This window comes from Aquarana catesbeiana, linkage group LG08 (genome assembly GCF_042186555.1).
Source record: "Aquarana catesbeiana isolate 2022-GZ linkage group LG08, ASM4218655v1, whole genome shotgun sequence".
Classification (NCBI taxonomy): Eukaryota; Metazoa; Chordata; class Amphibia; order Anura; family Ranidae; genus Aquarana; species Aquarana catesbeiana.
In genome coordinates this window covers 48,583,102-48,605,139 of record NC_133331.1, presented here as the reverse complement: position 1 = coordinate 48,605,139, position 22,038 = coordinate 48,583,102, and the positions used below count along the sequence as shown (strand labels likewise).

Genomic DNA, 22,038 nt, shown 5'->3' with positions numbered 1-22,038 from the left:
TCTACATTCTATATACTGACTGTACTGATTAATCCTCCTCCTCCTCAACACTATACATTCTATATACTGAATGTACTGATATATCCTCCTCCTCCTCCACACTCTACATTCTATATACTGACTGTACTGATATAGCCTCCTCCTCAACACTCTACATTCTATATACTGACTGTACTGATATATCCTCCTCCTCCACACTCTACATTCTATGTACTGACTGTACTGATATATCCTCCTCCTTCTCCACACTCTACATTCTATATACTGAATGTACTGATATATCCTCCTCCTCCTCCACACTCTACATTCTATATACTGACTGTACTGATTAATCCTCCTCCTCCTCAACACTATACATTCTATATACTGACTGTACTGATATAGCCTCCTCCTCCACACTCTGCATCAATGGCGGCTGGTGCGCAAATTTTTTTTTTGGGGGGGCGAATAAACTGAAAAATACTGGAACCCCCCCCCCATCAATTGCAGCCTCACTGTGCCCATCAAATGCAGCCATTGTGCCCATCAAACGCAGCCACATGTGCCCATCATATGCAGCCACTTGTGCCCATCATATGCAGCCACTTGTGCCCATCATATGCAGCCACTGTGCCCATCATATACAGCCATTGTGCCCATCATACACAGCCACTTGTGCCCATCAAACGCAGCCATTGTGCCCATCAAATGCATCCATTGTGCCCATCAAACGCAGCCACTTGTACCCATCAAATGCAGCCACTTGTGCCCATCATATGCAGCCACCTGTGCCCATCATATGCAGCCACCTGTGCCCATCATATGCAGCTACCTGTGCCCATCAAATGCAGCCACCTGTGCCTATCAAATACAGCCACTTGTGCCCATTATATGCAGCCACCTGTGCCCATCATATACAGCCACTTGTGCCCATCAAATGCTGCCACTTGTGCCCATCATATGCAGCCACTTGCCCATCATATGCAGCCACTTGTGCCCATCATATGCAGCCACTGTGCCCATCATATGCAGCCACCTGTGCCCATCAAATGCAGCCCATCAAATGCTGCCACTTGTGCCCATCAAATGCTGCCACTTGTGCCCATCAAATGCAGCCACTGAGCCCATCAAATGCAGCCACTTGTGCCCATCATATACAGCCACCTATGCCCATCATATACAGCCACTTGTGCCCATCAAATGCAGCCACTTGTGCCCATCAAATGCAGCCAATGGTGCCGATCATATGCAGACACTTGCCCATCAAATGCAGCCACTTGTGCCCATCATATGCAGCCACTGTGCCCATCATATGCAGCCATTGTGCCCATCAAACGCAGTCACTTGTGCCCATCAAATGCAGCCACCCGTGCCCAACATATGCAGCCACCTATGCCCATCAAATGCAGCCCATAAAATGCTGCCACTTGTGCCAATCAAATGCAGCCACTTGTGCCCATCATATGCAGCCACTTGCCTATCAAATACAGCCACTTGTGCCCAGTATATGCAGCCACTGTGCCCATCAATTGCAGCCACTGAGCCCATCAAATGTAGCCACTGAGCCCATCAAATGCTGCCACTTGTGCCCATCAAATGCTGCCACTTGTGCCCATCAAATGCAGCCACTTGTGCCCATCAAATGCAGCCACTTGTGCCCATCATATGCAGCCACTTGCCCATCAAACGAAGCCACTTGTGCCCAGTATATGCAGCCACTGAGCCCATCAAATGCAGTCACTTGTGCCCATCAAATGCAGCCACTTGCTCATCAAATGCAGCCACTTGTGCCCATCAAATGCAGTCACTTGCCCATCAAATGCAGCCACTTGTGCTCATCAAATGCAGCCACTTGCCCATCAAATGCAGCCACTTGTGCCCATCAAATGCAGTCACTTGCCCATCAAATGCAGCCACTTGTGCCCATCAAATACAGCCTTTTGCCCATCAAATGCAGCCACTGTGCCCGCCCACCCCCCCCCACTCGCGAGGTTTGTGGCTCTGGCAGCCACCTTTAGTAAACCAACCCCACACTATGCGAGCCAGGATTGACTACAGAGCTTTCCAATGTATAGGAGACTTGGCCATCTGTATCACATTTTTCAATTCATCTTCAGTTATCACAGTTGTGCACGACAGAGACATTTGTTTCACTTTGTTAAGTTAATAATTTCATTTCATCATATTCCTTATGTTAGTATGATTAATTTTCGGAATTTGTTTTGTATATTCAGATCGAATCATAACATAACGAATTAAACTAAAATTATTTTTGTTCAATTCGCTATGTTATGATTCAGAGAGTCTGATGGATCCAACTCCATCCAATCCAAACTAAGAATCATTATCTTCTTTCACTTTTATCCTTACTTTATTTATTGCAATATGTTTCCATTTCGTATGCAGTGCAATTTTTTAGAATAAAGAAAAATGTTAATGGAACATAGAATTAAATGGATCCAAATCAATTTGGATCATTCGTTATGTCTTTGCGTTTTTCGGATGCTTCAAACGTTACAATTAAAGGGGTTGTAAAGCTTCCCATTGTTTCACCTTAATGCATCCTATGCATTAAGGTGAAAAAACATCCGATTCTTACAGGTCCCCCCAGCCCCCCGTTTACTTACCTGAGCCCTCGAAAGTCCTGCGGCTTCTCGGCCCGGGCTTCTCGGCTCTTCTCGGCTCTTCATTGGATAGATTGATAGCAGCGCAGCCATTGACTCGCGCTGCTGTCAATCAACACCAATCATGCGGCGCCCCGGGGGCGGGGCCGAGTCCTGTAGTTGGCGGCTTTGGACGCCAAATACAGGACTCGGGAGTGCGCCCGCAGGGTAACCCCCCCGGGAGAGCGCTTCCCAGAGGGGGTTATTAGAAGCAGGGAGGAGCCGAGACAGCTGCTGAGGGACCCCAGAAGACGAGGATCGGGGCCACTCTTTGCAAAACGACCTGCACAGTGGAGGTAAGTATAACATGTTTGTTATTTAAAAAAAAAAAAGTGAAGCTTTAGTATCACTTTAAGTCCAGATAAAACAAATTAATACAAATACATTTTGTTGTTTCATTATAATTTATTTTGGATTCTTTGAAATCCATTACTTATGTGATTTGGAGATTTGGATGCCATGGACATTGAGAACATCCATGGCATCCAAAAAGCGTCCCTCTACATCAAAAGCATTTTTTGACCAGCTAGAAAACAGCGATAGTAAATTAGAATTACTTGCAGAATTTAGCGATAGTTTTTCGTGGGGAAATTCGCCATCAGACACTGAAAGTGATGACAGCGACAATTCTGCAACTGAGCAAATTTCAGTGTTTTTGATTTGATTACATTATTGAATAACATTTATTATTGTTATATTATTATTGTTGTAATGATTTATAGTTATTTATTATATTATAATTTAAGATTTTGTGTTTTAAACTTTATCATACCCGGGATTTCTACTAGACTCTTGTTTGGACGGATTTACGTGAGTCATTACTAAGAATTACATATACATTTACATTACATATACATATACATTACATTACATTACTAAGAATTACATATTTGGCATATAAAATGCCAAATTTCCATGCAAAACATTGTACCGCTTTGAGATTCAAAAATCAGACATAAGCATACCGCCAGGAAGGTTAAGTGCTGTGTTTGGACTGTGCTGTGGTGTTCTTGCCTTACATTGTGTTTTCTCCCAATAAATGAATCATAAAATGTAGTCCAAAGTCCCCATAGCAGGGTCCTACTGAGGGGCAACCCCACTCCTCAAGCAATGATTATATCTCACGTGTGTGGCCTCACTCATGACTTCCTAGACAAAATTTCCATGAGGTCCCACCTCTTCCTGCAAGTGACACAAGCAGGGGGAAGGCACATCACAACACACCGTTAACCCCTTCCACCAATCAGAGGAAGCCTTGTAGTCATTCATATTTATTGATTATATATATATTTATTTATTTATTTATTATATATTTATTATTCATTCAAATTAAAAAGCTTCCTGTGAATGGCTGAGCAGTGCTAAGCCTGATTTAATATTCTTCCGGGAGCGGGGCGGGAAGTCTCTGTGCCCCTGATGGAACATAGCACTAATCAAAGAAATGTGAAGCGCTATCATCCTGCTAGCTCAAATAATTGCATATAATGCAAACACTTGTTAACTAATTAATGATATAGACGTGGCAATAGTGGTGATGACCCCTCATAGGTCAACAAAAAATAAGGCAATAATAGATTATAGTGACAAAGTGTTATATGTAACTATAAACTATAATTGCCTTTTTTTTTGGTTGTTGTTGACCTATGAGGGGTTATCACCACTATTGCCATGTCCATATCATTAATATCCAACAAGTGTTTACATGTAATTATTTGAGCTAGCAGGCAGTGGCGGCCTGTCCATAGGGGGCGCACGGGTGCCGCCCCCTATCCATGCATCCAGGACCCTGATCTACATGCAGGGCACCAGACGCATGGATTCCAATCTGGGTTTTTTGGGGTTTTTTGACGCACGTGATTAGAGTCAGAGGCTCTAATAGGCTTCAAGAAAGGGTGAGCTCGGAGCGCAGAAGCCTACTCAGTTGTGTGACAATAGCAAATTAATATTCGCTATTGTAACACTGATTCTGCTCCCAGACAGTCAGAAAGCGGATCCTGAGACCCGTCACCCGATTGGCCGAATGGAGATCCGATTAGATTGGCCGACAGGAGAAGGAGGGAGAAGACGCAGGGGAAGTGAGGAAGCAGCTGCCTGTAGCCCCGAGAGAAGCCCCCGCCGCCCACCGCCTGGAGTGATTCCCGCGAGATGGGGTAAGTGCAGGGCCCCGAATACAGACTGACCGACCTGGGGGTGGGGGGGTGCCGCCTGTGACCCAACCGAACGAGGAGGTGGCGACGGTCGTTTGCCTCCCCCCCCCAAAAAAAAAACACCAACCGCCACTGCTAGCAGGATAGGTAGCACATTTCTTAGATTTTTTTTATATGTGGGAACACAGTCGGTGTTAAGCAGCAACCTTGAGTATACTTGTTTTGTTTATTTATTTACACATAACCATAGTAGCGTGGAAGTTTGACCACATTTTTTTGGAACATAGCACTGTATACTTATGTAGCTGATGCTACAGTTTATACAGTGCCCACAGAAGGCACATATGTTGGTGAAGTAAATAGTTAATTTGGACGAGCTTAGCCCAAATAATCTATTTACAGTGAAATTAAATCTGGAGCTTTAAAATATATAGCAAGAGTTGCTGGCAATTGGCAAACTTTAGTCACTCCTTTGTAAAATGACACAGACAATGTACTGTTGCAATGGAGTTGATTTACTAAAGGCAAATAGACTGTGCACTTTGCAAAATGCAGTTGCTCTAGAGCTTATTAAATGAGCAGAAGCTCTGCTGACTTCCATCATCCAATCATGTGGAAGCAAAAATGCTGTTTTTTTTATTTTTTTATTATTGCACGTGATTGGGTACTCTTTGCAAAGTGAAGCTGTACCTAATTTACTAAGCTCTGGAGCGAATTCTATTTGCCTTTAGTAAATCAACTCTGATGCAATTACTAGTTTCATTCATATGTATGCCCTTGATCTGCATATAACATCAGTTAAAAAAACTACAAGTAAAACAACTATTATTATTTTTTTAATAAATGTAATCCAAATCCAATGTACAGTGCCTTGAAAAAATATTCATCCTCTTGAAATTTTCCACATTTTGTCATGTTACAACCAAAAACGTAAATGTATTTTATTGGGATTTTATGTGATAGACCAACACAAAGTTGCACATAATTGTGAAGTGGAAAGAAAATGATAAATAGTTTTCGATTTATTTTTTTACAAATAAATATGTGAAAAATGTGGCGTGCATTTGTATTCAGCCTCCTTTACTCTGTTATTCTGTCTCTCGATGTTAAAATAAACATGCCATAAAATTTCTTTGTCAGTGGGCAAACTTACAAAATCAGCAGGGGATCAAATACTTTTTTCCCTCACTGTACCACCAAAAGAAAGCTCTATTTGTGTGAAAAAAAATTATATAAATTTAATTTAGGTAAAGTGTTGCATGACCGAGCAATTGCCAGTTAAAGTAGCTCCAAATTGCTGAGAGCCTGAGCCAGCTGCCAATCCAGGCATATCTGGGTTGATTCTGACCATATGGTTGGGACCTTTTCAGAGCCTGGACCGACTCTGTGATGTCAGCTAATAGCGGGCTCTAGCCTGCTGTTTTCTGTAAACGGATTACAGGAGTGCAGAACAAACTGCACTCCTGTGATCCATAGGAGAAGTACAGCCAATATAAGCTTTGACTATACTTCTCCTTTAACCGCTTGCCAACCGCCCGCCGTCGTTTGACGGCGTCAGAATGGCTCCCCTGCGTGAATCGCCGCAGCTGTACGGCGGCCGCTTTAAGGGGTATAGGGGGCGAGCGCGCCCGCCGCGGTACTGGGGAGCGGATGCACGTGCCCGGCGGCCGTGATGTAAGCCGGCACACGCGATCACTCCTGATGGAGCCAGAGCGAGGATCTGTGTGTGTAAACACACAAATCCACATTCTGATTGGGGGGGGGACAGATTGTGAGTTCCTAGTATATAGGAGCACCGATCGGTCTCCTCCCCTAGGCAGTCCCATCCTCCCCACAGTTAGAACACACCGAGGGAACACAACCCCTTGATCGCCCCCTAGTGTTAACTCCTTCTCTGCCAGTGACATTTATACAGTAATCAGTAGCTTTTTTTAGCTCTGGTATAAATGTCAATGGTCTCAAAAAAGTGTCAAAAGTGTCCGATCTGTCCGCCGCAATATCGCAGTCCCAATAAAAATCGCAGATCGCTGCCATTACTAGTAAAAAAATAATAAAAATGCCATAAATCTATCCCCTATTTTGTATAAATTGACGCTATAACTTTTGCGCAAACCAATCAATATACGCTTATTGTGATTTTTTTTTACCAAAAATATGTAGAAGATTACATATCGGCCTAAACTGGGGAAAAAATTATTATAAAAAATAAATAAATAAATGGGGATATTTATTATAGCAAAAAGTAGAAAATATTATGTTTTTTTTTTTTAATTGACGCTCTTTTTTTGTTTATAGCGCAAAAAATATTGATTTACTATGGGGGTGATTTACTAAAACTGAAGTGTGCAAAATCTGGTGCAGCTGTGCATAGTAGCCAATCAGCTTCTAACTAAGCTTTGAAAATAAAACCTGGAAGCTGATTGGTTTCTATGCAAGGCTGCACCAGATTTTGAACTCTCCAGTTTTAGTAAATCAACCCCTATGTGTGTATACAGTACTATGAACATCTTTTTAAATGGATGATACATCAAGAGTTTGTGGATGTTCAAAGGATTTTTCTATTTAAGATTGGATGTATACATTCTCTTTGATGGATGGCTGCAGGTTTTAAGATTATTTTTTACTGCTATACCAGGATCTGGATAATATCCAGATATTTTGCTCAGTTGTGCAACCATAATATGAATTGAGATATGTTGGTGGCTCTTATCATATTCATATCATCGTTTTTATGATTTCTAGAGATTAGCATTGATATGTATGATTTACTGTAGCATTCGTAAATGATTTTAGGATTGTTTTATGCGAATCATAAAGATAAGTTTTTTTTTTCGGATGTATCCACCATTTAATTCTATGGAGTCATAAAGATACATTTTTATATTGGATGTATCCTCCCTTTAATCTATTTTAAAAATTGAGTATATGGCAATCATATATGGAGGATGAAAAGTTTGCTGTTTTTGTGTTTCAATATACTTACCCAATGACTCCAGACCTAGGCAGGGAGTGTTGTAGTCTTTCTTTTTTTTTTCAAAATGTTATTTTATTAAAGTTTTATTGAGAGTAAACAAAGTACAGAATGTAATATATTTTACAAATACAGAAGAATTTACAAATAGGTGTTCCACCAATTAATTCAGAAAATATGAGAAGCCAAGATGTACAATATGTAAAGAGTAAATAAGTGGAGGGCCACCCTGAAAACAAAAATTTCACCAAAAATCCTAAAAAAAATTTTTTTTTAAATTTGAAAAAACATTTTTTTTTAAACTTACCTGAATCTTCTGCTCCTAGCTGAGCGGCCCCGTTGCCTTCTGGGAACTGTGTTCCCAGAAAACCACGGGGCCATTCACAGATCGCCGCACCGCTCGCGCTTGCGCAGTAGGAATCTGGCAGTGAAGCCGCAAGGCTCCACTGCCTGTTTCCCTTACCTAGGATGGTGGTGCCGGGACGGGTCGGCCTTGGGCGGCCGACATCGCGGGCTCCCAGGACAGGTAAGTCTACTTATTTAAAGTCAGCAGCTACAGTGTTTGTAGCTGCTGACTTTAATTTTTTTTTTTTAGCTGGCAGGAATCCCGCTTTAAATATAGGGATATAAATGCCTCTAAAACATACCGTGTTTCCCAGAAAATAAGACCTACCCTGAAAATAAGATCTAGCATTATTTTCCAGAAGGGCTGCAATATAAGCCCTACCCCAAAAATAAGCCCTAGTTTAAAATGCTTGTAAAATCCTAAAATCCACTCTATTACAGTAGTATATAATGTACAGTGTGTGTGTTTCTGTAATATAATTGCGGGGAAGAGAGTTCCCGTGGGTCACAAAAGGGCAGAGCAGCGCTAACAGAGGTATTTGGCACAATTATATTACAGAAACAGACAAATTGTACATTATATACTACTGTAATAGAGTGGATTATAGGATTTTACAAGCATTTTAACTCAGTTCACACTGGGGATTCATATATACTACTGTAATAGAGTGGATTATAGGATTTTACAAGCATTTTAACTCAGTTCACACTGGGGATTCATATCAGGCAGAGAGAGAGAGGGGGAGAGAAGATTACATGATAAGACCTACCCTGAAAATAAGCCCTACTGTGTCTTTTGTTGCCAAAATTAATATAAGACCCGGGCTTATTTTCGGGGCAATGCGGTACAATAAGGAGAGATAAAAATAAAATGAAAAATATTATGCAATGGGAGGTTTAGATCTTAAACCAAATTTTGTCAAATATTTATATTATGTAAGTTGTCTTTCTTTTTTGTCTGTTTGTGAAATCAAATCACATCCTCATTTCATCTGATCTCATCTGATTTGATATGATATTTTAAATTGCAGAGAGAACTTGTCGTTACTCACGGTATTCAGTAGTAGAGTAATATAATTTTTTATACAGTGTGAAATGTTTAATTTAGCATATAAAGCAAAAAGTGCATATACTGTGCACAGTGCACTGTATTGGTAATTATATTTTGAGTATTTGTATATACATTATTTAAAAAAAAAATACATGTATTGACTTCTTTTCCCAGCAGATATGTCGCCGCGAATGGCAGAGTCAGCTCCATATTTAATCAGTTCATTTGTTGCAGCACCTAGAGCCCCTGCACCGCCAGGTGTCATATCACAAATCTATATATATAATATATATATTTATAGGGATATATATATATATATATATATATATATATATATATATATATATATATATATATATATATATATATATATATATATATACTGTATACACAGTATATTGATATACTTCTATATCCTCTGCACTCTACATTCTAAATTTTGACTTGAACAACATATCTTCCTCCTCTACACTCTATACATTCTATATTTTCTTTTTATATATTCTTTATTTATACATTCTTCCTGATTTAACATACACATTTTCAAACTCTTTCAATATAAACATTTTCATGTGTCAAACAGCACTCATTATTATAATTTTATTTATTTTTTTATTTGTATTGAGTTGCTATTTACCCTAGAATAGAGTTTTGTCCAGTGGTGAGCACTGGCTCCCTTCTCATACCAAATAAATATAGGTCCAAAATTATTTTGTGAACTAAGGATTATATTTCTCGCATGTACAAGAAATGCAGGGCTAGGCAGGGGGTTGCCAGCTGGGCTTATTATGGGCACAGCATCCTATAAGTCCAATTAGAAGATGAGGTATGCCAGCACAGACCTACTCCATGCTTAGCATGATCAGAAAGACAAGGTGACTGGCAGGCGTATAGATATGATGCTGCCTCAGGCTCTGGGTATTTCTGTATGTAATCAGGTGAAGGAGACTCTGGGCTCTTCTGACTACGTCTTTTGGTCAAAGATTGCAGAAAGAATGTTGCTGTCGGCATCTTTGACACTGAAATATTAGCTAGCACAATTCACACTATTTATAAAAAATAACAGATCTACTGGTAGAATTGACAGGTAATTAAAATATATAAAAGGGGGCACTCATAGAAAAAGAATTGGCTGAGTGAACACTGGTGATAAACTGCAGCATGTGTTTTTTTTTTCTTTTTGTGCTTGTTTAACACTTTGAACACTTCAGGATTTGCAATGTTTAGGATACAGTGATACCTCAGTTCACGAACGGTTCTGTTCACGAACAACTCGGTTCGTGAACAGAAACAGAATAGTTCACAAAAATTTGCTTTGGTTCGCAAACACGTTCATATTGAGAAGAGCAATGCAAGATGAGAGTCTTATGCCGCGTACACACGACTGGTTTTGCCGTCGGAATAAACTCTGAAGGTTTCTCCGACGGAACTCCGACGAAAATCCATTCAAGCGGTCTTGCCTACACACGGTCAAACCAAAGTCCGACCGTACAGAACGCGGTGACGTACAGCATGTACGATGGGACTAGAAAAAGGAAGTTCAATAGCCAGTAGCCAATAGCTTCCGTCTCGTACTTGCTTCAGAGCATGCGTCGTTTTTGGTCCGTCGGAACAGCATACAGACGAGCGGTTTTCCTGATAGGAATTGGTTCTGTCGGAAATATTTAGAACATGTTCTATTTCTAGGTCCGTCAGAATTTTCGGGAAAAAAAAGTCCGATGAGCCACACACATGATCGGAATAGACGATTCCGTCTGACTTTTTCTATCGGACATTCTGCTCATGTGTACGCGGCTTTAGGCCAACCAGTCCACTCAGATAGGGGTTTATGTCCCCCCCTGACTACCATGAGAGTGGGCTCACTTGATTGGGAATCATGGAAAAACAGTTCATGTGAATTCTACAACATTATCATGCGCTCAGATGATCAGCACAGTGCTGTTTTCTGGCTCTTAGATTAGTCATTTAAATTAGGGTTTGGGATTGTTTCAAACCAGGATTAAAGAGGAGCTATAGCTTTTTTTTTCTTTTTAGAAAATGTTCAGCTTTCAGTGCTCTCACACTTTGAATGCCAATTACTCAGTCATGCAACACTCTACCCAAACAAAAATTTTTATAATTTTTTCACACAAATAGAGTTTTCTTTTGCTAGTGTTTAATCACCACTGGGTTTTTTATTTTTTGCCACATAAGTGAAAAAAGCAAACATTTTGAAATGGGGTGCGCACGAGCGCCGTGCACGAGGACAGTGCATGTGACCGGCTGTGATTGGACACGGCCAGTCACGTGGTAAAGAGACATTTTTATTGACTCTTTACACTGATCTGGGATGGGCTGTGTCCCGAGGAACAGACCTCATCCCCGATCTCCACGCTGCGGGCCCCTGGGGGCTCACAGGAGTGGCGAGAATGAGATGACATCATATAATGCCCGCCCAGGATGGGAGAGTGTTCCTGTCGGCGTCATTTTACTATGGGTCAGTATGGAAGCTGTTTAAAGTTGTTAAAGTGGTTGTATGCCCACTGCAGTGATTGGCCTCAAGTGATACACAGAGATTAAACAAATCCTCCTACATATGTTGTACCTGTTTATCTGCAGCCATCTCTTCTCTATATCCACTCAAAGTCCAGAATCTGTACAGATTTTTATTAGCTCCAGAAGGCAGGGGGTGGGGATCTGACATCAAACACTACACGGCATAGATCACAGCGCTCAGTGTATTCTGACACCTTAGTTAAGGAAATGGGCACACCCCCTCTACACAGTTACACAGTTACATAGTTAGTCAGGTTGAAAAAAAGACACAAGTCCATCTAGTTCAACCATAAAAAATAAATAAATAAATAAATAAAAAATATCATACAATCCCATATACCCACAGTTGATCCAGAGGAAGGCGGAAAAAAACCTCAGAAAAGCAGGATCCAATTTGCTACAGCAGGGGAAAAAATTCCTTCCTGATCCCAGAGAGGCAATCGGATTTTCCCTGGATCAACTTTACCTATAAATGTTAGTACCCAGTTATATTATGTACATTTAGGAAAGAATCCAGGCCTTTCTTAAAGCAATCTACTGAGCTGGCCAGAACCACCTCTAGAGGGAGTCTATTCCACATTTTCCCAGCTCTTACTGTGAAGAAACCTTTCCGTATTTGGAAATTAAATCTCTTTTCTTCTAGACGTAAAGAGTGCCTCCTTGTCCTCAGTGTTGACCGTAAAGTGAATAACTCAACACCAAGTTCACTATATGGACCCCTTATATATTTATACATGGTGATCATATCCCCACTTAATCTCCTATTCTCAAGAGGGAATAGATTCAGTTCCTCTAATCTTTTCTCATAGCTGAGCTCCTCCATGCCTCTTATCAGTTTGGTTGCCCTTCTCTGCACTTTCTCCAGTTCCCCGATATCCTTTTTGAGAACTGGTGCCCAAAACTGAACTGCATATTCCAGATGAGGTCTTACTAATGATTTGTACAGGGGCAAAATTATATCTCTCTCTCTGGAGTCCATACCTCTCTTAATACAAAGGACTTTGCTTGCTTTGGAAACCGCAGTTTGGCATTGCATGCTATTATTGAGATTATGATCTACCAAAACCACCAGATCCTTCTCCACCATTGATTCCCCCAGTCTCATAGAGAAACATGCACAGCTGAGGATTTTATTCACCTGCTGTGTGCAGAAGGGGGTGTCGGGTCTGTCTCCCGGGATTGTCTGGTGTCCACATAGACAGTCAAAAGTGACTTTTATAAGGGGTAAAAAGGTACGAGAGCTTAAATGGTAAAAGGAAGCTTTTTCATTCACCCATTTCTAATTTTTTTTTCATGTATTATTTTTTTTTTTTATTTGAGCCTGAACCTTTGTATAGTCTGTACCTTTTTATAAAACATTTGCTCTGTTATAAACTAGATATTAGCAAGATCCTTTAACATCCTCATATCATGGAGCATCTGGCTAGGGCTTTGGATCTTAGAATCCTAAAGCCTTTGCCACTCCACAATTAAAGTATTTTTCAATTTGCATTCTCGCTTTGTTTTAGTAGGATTTTGGCATTGATATTTAGTTGTGTACTGTATATATCTATTGGGTCATTGAGTTAAGTCGGGTTCACACATATGCGAACTTGATGCGGATTACCTCGCATCCAATTCGCATGACAGGAGAGTGTGACCGGCTCTCAATTGAACAAGAGTCCTGTGCGACTTCTGGTCCGATTCAGGTGTGAATTCAGGCAAGTAGTATTCGGACCTGATTCGCACCTGATTCGGTGAACAGAGCCTAAGTATCTGATGTTTTATGTATATGTTTTTATATATGTGTATATATATATATATATATATATATATATATATATATTTAAACTTATGACCCCAAGTGAAAAAAAAAAATCTGCTGTGTGCGTATAATTTCCTTTTATCTCCATATGCTTTTTTGCAGTTTGCCAAAACTGTAGCATATGTCCGATCCTTATTTGTATATTTAGAGCAGGGATATGCAATTAGCGAACCTCCAGCTGTTGCAGAACTAAACGTCCCATGAGGCATAGCAAGACTCTGACAGCCACAAGCATGACACCCAGAGGCAGAGCATGATGGGACTTGTAGTTTTGCAACAGCTGGATGTCCTCTAATATCCCTGATTTAGAGTATGGGTTGCTACATCACCTATTAGAGTGTGGAATGTCAGTATAGTGCTTATGATCAGTCATACACTTTGTACATTAGTGTATGTGGATCTGTGCTTCTTTGTTAATATTATACCCATATTTGCAAACATATTTTTTGTGTGTTACTTCATTCTTATTCTCATATTGTTATGCTGATATTTTGAATAGGTGTTCTGCCCAAATTTCGAAGGCCTCATGTACACTTCTGCTGGTAAACGGACATTCAGTTGGCTGCTTTTTTCAGCTGCCGCTGAACTCATCCAATGTTATCTTATGTGCACATGTACACGGGTTCGTTTAATGTCATTTTTAGGCAGTTGCATTTAGAGGCTTTTCTTTGAAGGCAAAAAAAATTAGTTCAGATGCCAAAGTTTCCGACGTTTCAGACTCCAAACGCATCTAAATGCAGCTAAAAGTGGTACCAGCATTTAGCCGCGTTTTCGTTTAGAATCGTTTTAAAAGGTGCTCTATTTTTTTTACATTACAAAACCTAAAAAATGATAGCAAATGATGAAAAACCACAAAAAAAATATTTTAAAGACTTGTAAGCGCTTGCAATGCTTCATAGACCATTTATATACCCCTAATGAGCCCATGATCCAATCCAATACACCACTAGCAATGCTGCACATACATGTTGGAAAAATATCCTACAGACATGCACTGCGCAATCAATGGATGTGTCCAGTAGCGGCGAACTCTGGTCCTCGCACGCAATTTCCGCCGTCTTTCCAGCCTCATCAACAGCAACGTCAGGAGCATTTCCTCACATATGCTCATTATGGGATCCATAGTAAAAGCACCGAAGTTGAGGTACATACAAGTACACTGCTGCTCTCTCAGCTGCTGCTACTCACTCTGGTCTCACAGAATGGCTGAAATAGTTAAAAAATACAGTTTTTTGTGCTTTGGGAGGGTCTTATGATATTATCTTACATAAATGCTCCTAGACGCAAACGCGTCTAAACGTTGCTAAACGCGACTAAAAGGGGCATGCAAACGCAGCTAAACGGGCGTTTTTAAACGCCGGTTTCAAGCTGTCAATAAAATCGTTCAGAAGAGGTTGCCTCAGCGTACATTACATGTACATGTACATTAGGCCTAATGTTTATGTCTTGTATTGAACTACACTGGGTTATTATTGTTTTGTAGTATGCCGACATCTAGTGGGCCACTACAACTAACTTGCATAGTTGCCAACAGTCCTGATTTTCCCGGGACAATCCCGATTTTGGGACCCTCGTCCCGATTGGAGAGTGTCCCGAATCGGGATTTTCCATAAGGAAAATCGGGAATGTTGTTTTTTTTTTGTTTTTTTGGAGCAGTGGGCTCCAGCAAAATGGCGGCCGGCGCCGCCGCTCTATCTGCCTCTAGTGTTGAGTTGAGAGGGGAAGGGGGCTCGATCCGTGCAGCCAATGAAGCGGCTTCTTTGGCTGCACGGCCCCTCCCCTCTCCACTGAAGCGAGCAGAAGACATGGCGCCGGCGCCGTGTCTTCCTGAAAGTTCCCCAGCCCCGTACTGCGCAAGCGCTGCGCCTGCACAGTACAGGGGGTCCGCCATTGCCAAGAGGAACTTTCTCGGCAGAACACCGGCCGCTTCTCCACTGAGCGGGGGCCGGGCTGCATTGAGGGGGGGAGGCTGCACTAACTGAGTGGGGGCTGCACTGAGGGGGGGCTGCAATAACTGAGGGGGGGCTGCACTGAGGGGGGGAGGCTGCACTAACTGAGGGGGGCTGCACTGAGGGGGGGGCTGCACTAACTGAGGGGGGGCTGCACTGAGGGGGGGCTGCACTAACTGAGGGGAGGCTGCACTGAGGGGGGCTGCACTAACTAAGGGGGGGGCTGCACTAACTGAGGGGGGGCTGCACTGAGGGGGGGAGGCTGCACTAACTGGGGGGGGCTGCACTGAGGGGGGGAGGCTGCACTAACTGAGGGGGGGCTGCACTGAGGGGGGCTGCACTAACTAAAGGGGGGCTGCACTGAGGGGGGGCTGCATTAACTGAGGGGGGGCTGCATTAACTGAGGGGGGGGCTGCACTAACTGAGGGGGGGCTGCACTGAGGGGGGGCTGCACTAACTGAGGGGGGCTGCACTGAGGGGGGGCTGCACTAACTGAGGGGGGCTGCACTGAGGGGGGGAGGCTGCACTAACTGAGGGGGGGCTGCACTGGCGGGGGCACCTGATGCAAGGACAGACTCTGGCGGGGGCACCTGATGCAAGGACAGACTCTGGCGGGGGCACCTGATGCAAGGACAGACTCTGCCGGGGGCACCTGATGCAAGGACAGACTCTGCTGGTGGCAGGCGACGTGGCTAGTGACACGCTCAGGGATCCCACTGATTCGGCATTATGGTGAGTTGAATGATTTAATTTTATATTACAATGTAATAATAGAAATAATGCGCTTCAATCATCCTGACACCATAACAACCATGGTGCCAGGATGATTGAAGCGCTAACACCAGGTGTTTGGAGTATCTTTATCTGCTGATTGTTAAACTTTCTAGAATACACATATTTCTATTGTTGTGTAGGATCTGGGGCTGCTGTCCCGTCATTCCTCTCTCCCCCTCTCCCTCTCCCCCTTTCCCTCTCCCTCTCCATCCCTCATTCATCTAGGACTCTAACCACACCCTCTTGAGCCACGCCAATTTAAGCCACACCCACTTTTCATGCAAGCCACACACACTTTTCATGCAAGCCACACCCACTTTTCGCGCAAGCCACGCCCGCTTTCCGCGTAAGCCACGCCCATTTTTTCGCCCGTCGCAACTATTATTTTTTACTAGACCACACCTACAAATGAATGCCCCACCTCCTAATTATTGATCGGCTCCGCCTACAGCCAAAAAAGTGTCCCACATATTTTTTTTCAATGTTGGCAACTATGCACTTGCTGTGTGATTTTTGGTATCTTTCTCTGTCTTCCCCTCCTGTGTACCGCTAGTTTGTTGAGCTCTAGCTCAACCCTCCCCTCTTCTTCCATGTTCCCTTAGTAATTGTTAGTTATTCATAGAGGCAGGACTTTGGATAGTCTTTGTCTTCTTATGCCCCCTACACACGATCGGACATTCCGACAACAAAATCTATAGATTTTTTCCGACGGATGTTGGCTCAAACTTGTCTTGCATACACACGGTCACACAAAGTTGTCGGAAATTCCGAACGTCAAGAACGTGGTGACTTACAACACTTACGAAGAGCCGAGAAAAATGAAGTTCAATAGCCAGTGCAACTCTTCTGCTTGATTCTGAGCATGCGTGGCACTTTGTGCGTCGGAATTGTGTACAAACGATCGGAATTTACGCGAATGGATTTTGTTGTCGGAAAATTTGAGAACCAGATCTCAAATTTTGTGCGACGGAAATTCTGATTGAAACTGTTTGATGGAGCCTACACACGGTCCGAATTTCTGACAACAAGCTCCGATCGCACATTTTACGCCAGAAAGTCCGACCGTGTGTATGCGGCATTACACTTCAAAAGAGTGGAAATACATCCTATGTACTGCAATTAGCTGAAGTAAAATTGTGGTAGTTTTGAACTTCTGTGCCTTATTGAAGCATTAGGTGGCTTGTGGATGGTGTCAGGTCAGCAGGTGAACATATTGTGCGAACAGACTGAGTCTGAGGAGGTATGTAAATGCATAAAGCAGCATTTGAATCTGAACAATAGCGTTGTTTGACGCTGCAAGCATCCATTCACTTTTTTATAAGTTTAAGTATTTTATTTTCCTGTATGTGGGAAGGTGTGTACATTACATATATATTCATAAATAGAGGTTTTCATTATAGAAAATGATACAAGATGTCATTGAAAAATATTATCACAGATTTTTTTTTTCTCCTAAAAGTAATGCCAGCTTATGGCTGATGTATGAACCATTTAATGCCGAGAGCAACTAAAGGAGCAATCAACATGGAGATAAAATAACAATTTGGAAATAAATATCAGTTTCTGCTCTAATTCACCCCAAAAGTGTTCTATCGGGTTGAGGTCAGGACTTTGTGAAGGCCAGTCAAGTTCCTCCACCCCAAACTCACTCATCCATTTCTTTATGGACCTTGCTTTGTGCACTGGTGAGCAGTCATGTTGGAACAGGAAGGGGTCATCCCCAAACTTCCCACAAAGTTGGGAGCATGAAGTTGTCCAAAATGTCTTGGTATGCTGATGTCTTAAGAGTTCCCTTCACTGGAACTAAGGGGCCAAGCCCAACCCCTGAAAAAAAATCCCACACCATAATCCCCCCTCCACCAAATGATTTGTAGGGGTGGCCCAATACTTTGGGCAATATAGTGCGGATGAGTGAGTCTGGGGTGGAGGAACTTGACTGGCCTGCACAGAGTCCTGACCTCAACCAGATAGAACACCTTTGGTAAGAATTAGAGAGGAGACTGCAAGCCAGGCCTTCACGTCCAACATCAGTACCTGACATCACAAATGCTCTTCTGGAAGAATGATCAAGCATTCTCATAGACACACTCCTAAACCTTGTGGACAGCTTTCCCAGAAGAGTTGAAGCTGTTATAGCTGCAAAGGGTGGGCCAACTCAATATTGAACCCTACAGACTAAGACTGGGATGCCATTAAAAATGTGCGTGTAAAGGCAGGTGTCCCAATACTTTTGGCAATATTGTGTATATTATTAAAGATTATGAATTTATTGGCTTCTTCTCCCAGCAGGTACGGAGCCACGAATGATGGCAAAGAAAGCTCAAGTTTTAAGTGCACCTGCTCGACCTGGAGCAGCCTTAGCACCAGGTGTCATACCCTATATCACAAATATACTAATATATTATGTATATATATATATATATATATATATATATATATATATATATATATATATATATATATATATATATATATATATATATATATATATATATATATATATATATATATATATCAGAATAATATATTTATCCTATTCCTATTTCCCTCCATTTTTTTATATACTGACTGCACTGATCTATCCTTCTCCGCACTCTACATTATATATACTGACTGTACTGATCTATATGCTCCCTCTCCTCTGCACTCTACATTATTATATACACAATCCGTGCTGTGCCCAACACTGGAGCGCAGCATTTTTTTGTTTTTCCCCATGCAATATAGTTTTATCATTGAATAAACAGGCCTATAGTGAAATGCATAAATTGCTCTGGTCCATAAAAGGAATACAGGTAGAGTCAAATTAGTTAAGGAGCTTTTTCCATCACTGTTTTTATTTTTTATTTTTTTATATAATAAGGCTAAAACTGTAGGAGGTCTGAACCCTATTAGAAAACATCTGCTCTGTGAAATAATAAATACTAGGTCCTTGACCCAGGCCCGGATTTACTTCCTTTGCCGCCCCAAGGCTAGGTCCTTCAATGCTGCCCCCCCCTCCCCCCACACACATACCACCATTCTCGTTCTTTATCGATGACTGCTACAATAGATCAATTAAAAACATATCTCCACACACGAGAACACTGAAAATAACTGGCTTTAATTGTACAGACTGAAAATACTCTGTAATGCAGAAAATTCCTTTTAAAGATTATAGCAGTAAGAAACTCCCTACAATTTTTTAGTTCTAACTTTTCTTTTGGCAAACTCATCGATAATATCTTCGTAGGACAAAGTATTTAAAAGTTCTGACTCAATGGCAAGTAAAGCTAAACTGTTCAGTCTTTCTTGACCCAAAGATGATCCTAAATAGTTCTTTACTTGTTTCAGACATGAAAAAGATCTTTCTGCTGAACAGTTAGTAACCAGAGTGCAAAGATAAATACGCATTGCTATATCAATATTAGGGTAAATAACCTGCAATTTTTCTGCTTTGAATGTTTTGTAGAGCTCTGAAATTGAAGCTTCACCTTTATCAATATTTTGCAGATGCTATAACTTTTGCGCAAACCAATCAATAAACGCAGAGGTGATCAAATACCACCAAAAGAAAGCTCTATTTGTGGGAAAAAAAATTCAATTTTGTCTGGGAGCCATGTCGTGCAATTGTCAGTTAAAGCAACGCAGTGCCGAATCGCAAAATGTGCTCTGGTCTTTGGCCAGCAAAATGGTCCGGGGCTTAAGTGGTTAATAATTGAATAGTGACTAAACAAGAATTTGCCAGCAAGTTGCACTGCCATGAATGATATTTGCTGCCACATGAACAAACACTAACCTGGTCCTGGAAGTTTGTCTGGCGCAGTGGTGGCTCAAAACTCGCGGCCCTCGTGGGCGGGAGGAGGCTCAGGAGGAGAACTGGACTGAAGAAGTCAGGCTGCTGGCAATGTGCTCCCCTGTAGTGGCTGCGGGATTCCGGAGTAGTCGGCGGTGGCCCCGGGACTCACTGGCACTGACTGGGCAGTGGGCACAGGCTGGATCCTGGTGACTCGTCGCTCTGGTGTGCCTGGCTGGTCTCTCTCTCCCTCTGCTGCTGGCCGGAGGTGGAGAAGGAGAGAGGAGGTGGGTGGACTCGTCTCAGAGTCTGAGGTGCGCTGCTTAGCCATAGAGTGCACTGCCCACGTGTCAGCCGACGTCACTGGTTGCTAGCTGCGGGGCGGCCCTAGCCTAGCAACCAGTTCTGCTGCAGATGAGTGTAACTATATCAGAGTGGCGGAGGTGGACCGTATTTTATATTTTTTTTCATTCCGGGACACTGTATTGTCCCGGAATGAAGGTGCCCGGGACACAGGACAAAGATCATAATTAAGGGACAATCCCAGGCAATCCGGGAAGTCGCCGCAGGAGCGGCGCCACCCCTGCACCACTGCCGCCCCGAGGCCTGGCCTCGGTGGCCTTGTGGGAAATCCAGCCCTGCCTTGACCATAGACCCTCATAACACTGAACATCTGTCTATCCCTTCAAACCTTCAAAGCAAGCAGCCTATAAAGGAGCCAGTTACTGAGAATCCCAAAGCCTTTGCCTCTCAAAGTAACTAAAGTATTTTTCTATTCGCAAATTGTTTGAAAGTCGCTGCATAAATTGTCAACTCGCTAATGCCGCATACACACGAGCGGATTTTCCGCCGGAAAAAACTTGGATGGTTTTTCCGACGGAATTCAGTTCAAGCTTGCCTTGCATACACACGGTCACACAAAAGTTCTCTGAACTTTCGTCCGCCAAGAACGTGGTGATGTACAACACTACGACGAGCCGAGAAAATGAAGTTCAATGCTTCCGAGCATACGTCGAATTGTTTCCGAGCATGCATAGAAATTTCGCATTTTCCGACCAAAAGCTCTCATTGGTCTTTTGCTGGCCGAATTTCCGATCGTGTGTACGCGGCATTAGGTGTCATGTACACAGGGCAGTTGAAAACATCTTCTGAACACTGGAAACTGACAGCTTTTTTTTTACAGCTTTTACATACCGAGTTTATGCGATTTTAGCAGCAGTTATGAGCATTTGAGGTTAGAAACATTTTTAACCCCCCTGGCGGTATTCCTGAGTGTGGCTCGGGGTGGATTTTCAGTACCAAAAGCGGTAACCCCGAGCCACACTCGGGATCGCATCGTAGGATCCAGGCAAAGTTACTTATCTTGTCCCTGGGATCCTGCGATGTCTCCCCACTGTGTGTGTGAGCTGTGTCCTCTGCCGGATCTGTTACAGTGCCGAGCTCCGTTCCCTTCGACCGTTGCGACGCACGGGGACGGAGCACGGCACCAAATTCAAAAAGTTAAAAACACACAACACATGCAGTACACTGTAATCTTACAGATTACATTACTGTATCACATTATTTCCTTTTGTCCCTAGTGGTTTGTCCAGTGCCCTGCATGCAGTTTTATATGATATATACTGTTCTTTCTGCCTGGAAACTGGAGATTGTCCATAGCAACCAAAAAGCGTCCCTTTACATCAAAAGCACTTTTAGACCAGCTAGAAAACAGCGATAGTAAATTAGAATCACTTGCAGAATTGAGCGATAGTGATTTGTGGTGAAATTCGTCATCAAACACTAAAAGTAATGACAGCGACAATTCTGCAACTGAGCAAATTTCAGTGTTTTTGATTTGATTACATTATTGAATATTTTCTATTATTATTATATTATTATTTGTTATAATTATTTATAGTTATTTATTATATTATAATTTATGATTTCATGTTTCAAACTTTATCATACCCGTGATGTCTACTAGACTCTTGTTTGGACAGATTTAAGTGTGTTATTCCTAAGAATTACAGGCCTATAATATAATACACCAAATTTCCATGCAA

The 22,038-nt window shown here is 42.2% G+C and overlaps 1 protein-coding gene across 10 annotated transcripts in view; it reads left to right on the top strand.

The window, feature by feature from the left end:
• Nucleotides 1-22,038, top strand: part of LOC141105739 (alpha-2-macroglobulin-like protein 1) — a 251,128-nt gene that overhangs the window by 123,677 nt on the left and 105,413 nt on the right. Inside the window, exon 19 of one of the 10 annotated variants that reach the window (XM_073595815.1) lies at nt 18,508-18,585. The exons of 6 other annotated variants lie outside the window; for them this stretch is intronic. In XM_073595815.1, coding sequence (XP_073451916.1) covers nt 18,508-18,585 — 78 coding nt within the window. Of the gene's footprint in view, nt 1-9,330; nt 9,415-18,504; nt 18,586-22,038 lie in introns of all 10 variants that reach the window. 3 more of the 10 variants (XM_073595813.1, XM_073595814.1, XM_073595812.1) reach the window with 3 other exon arrangements.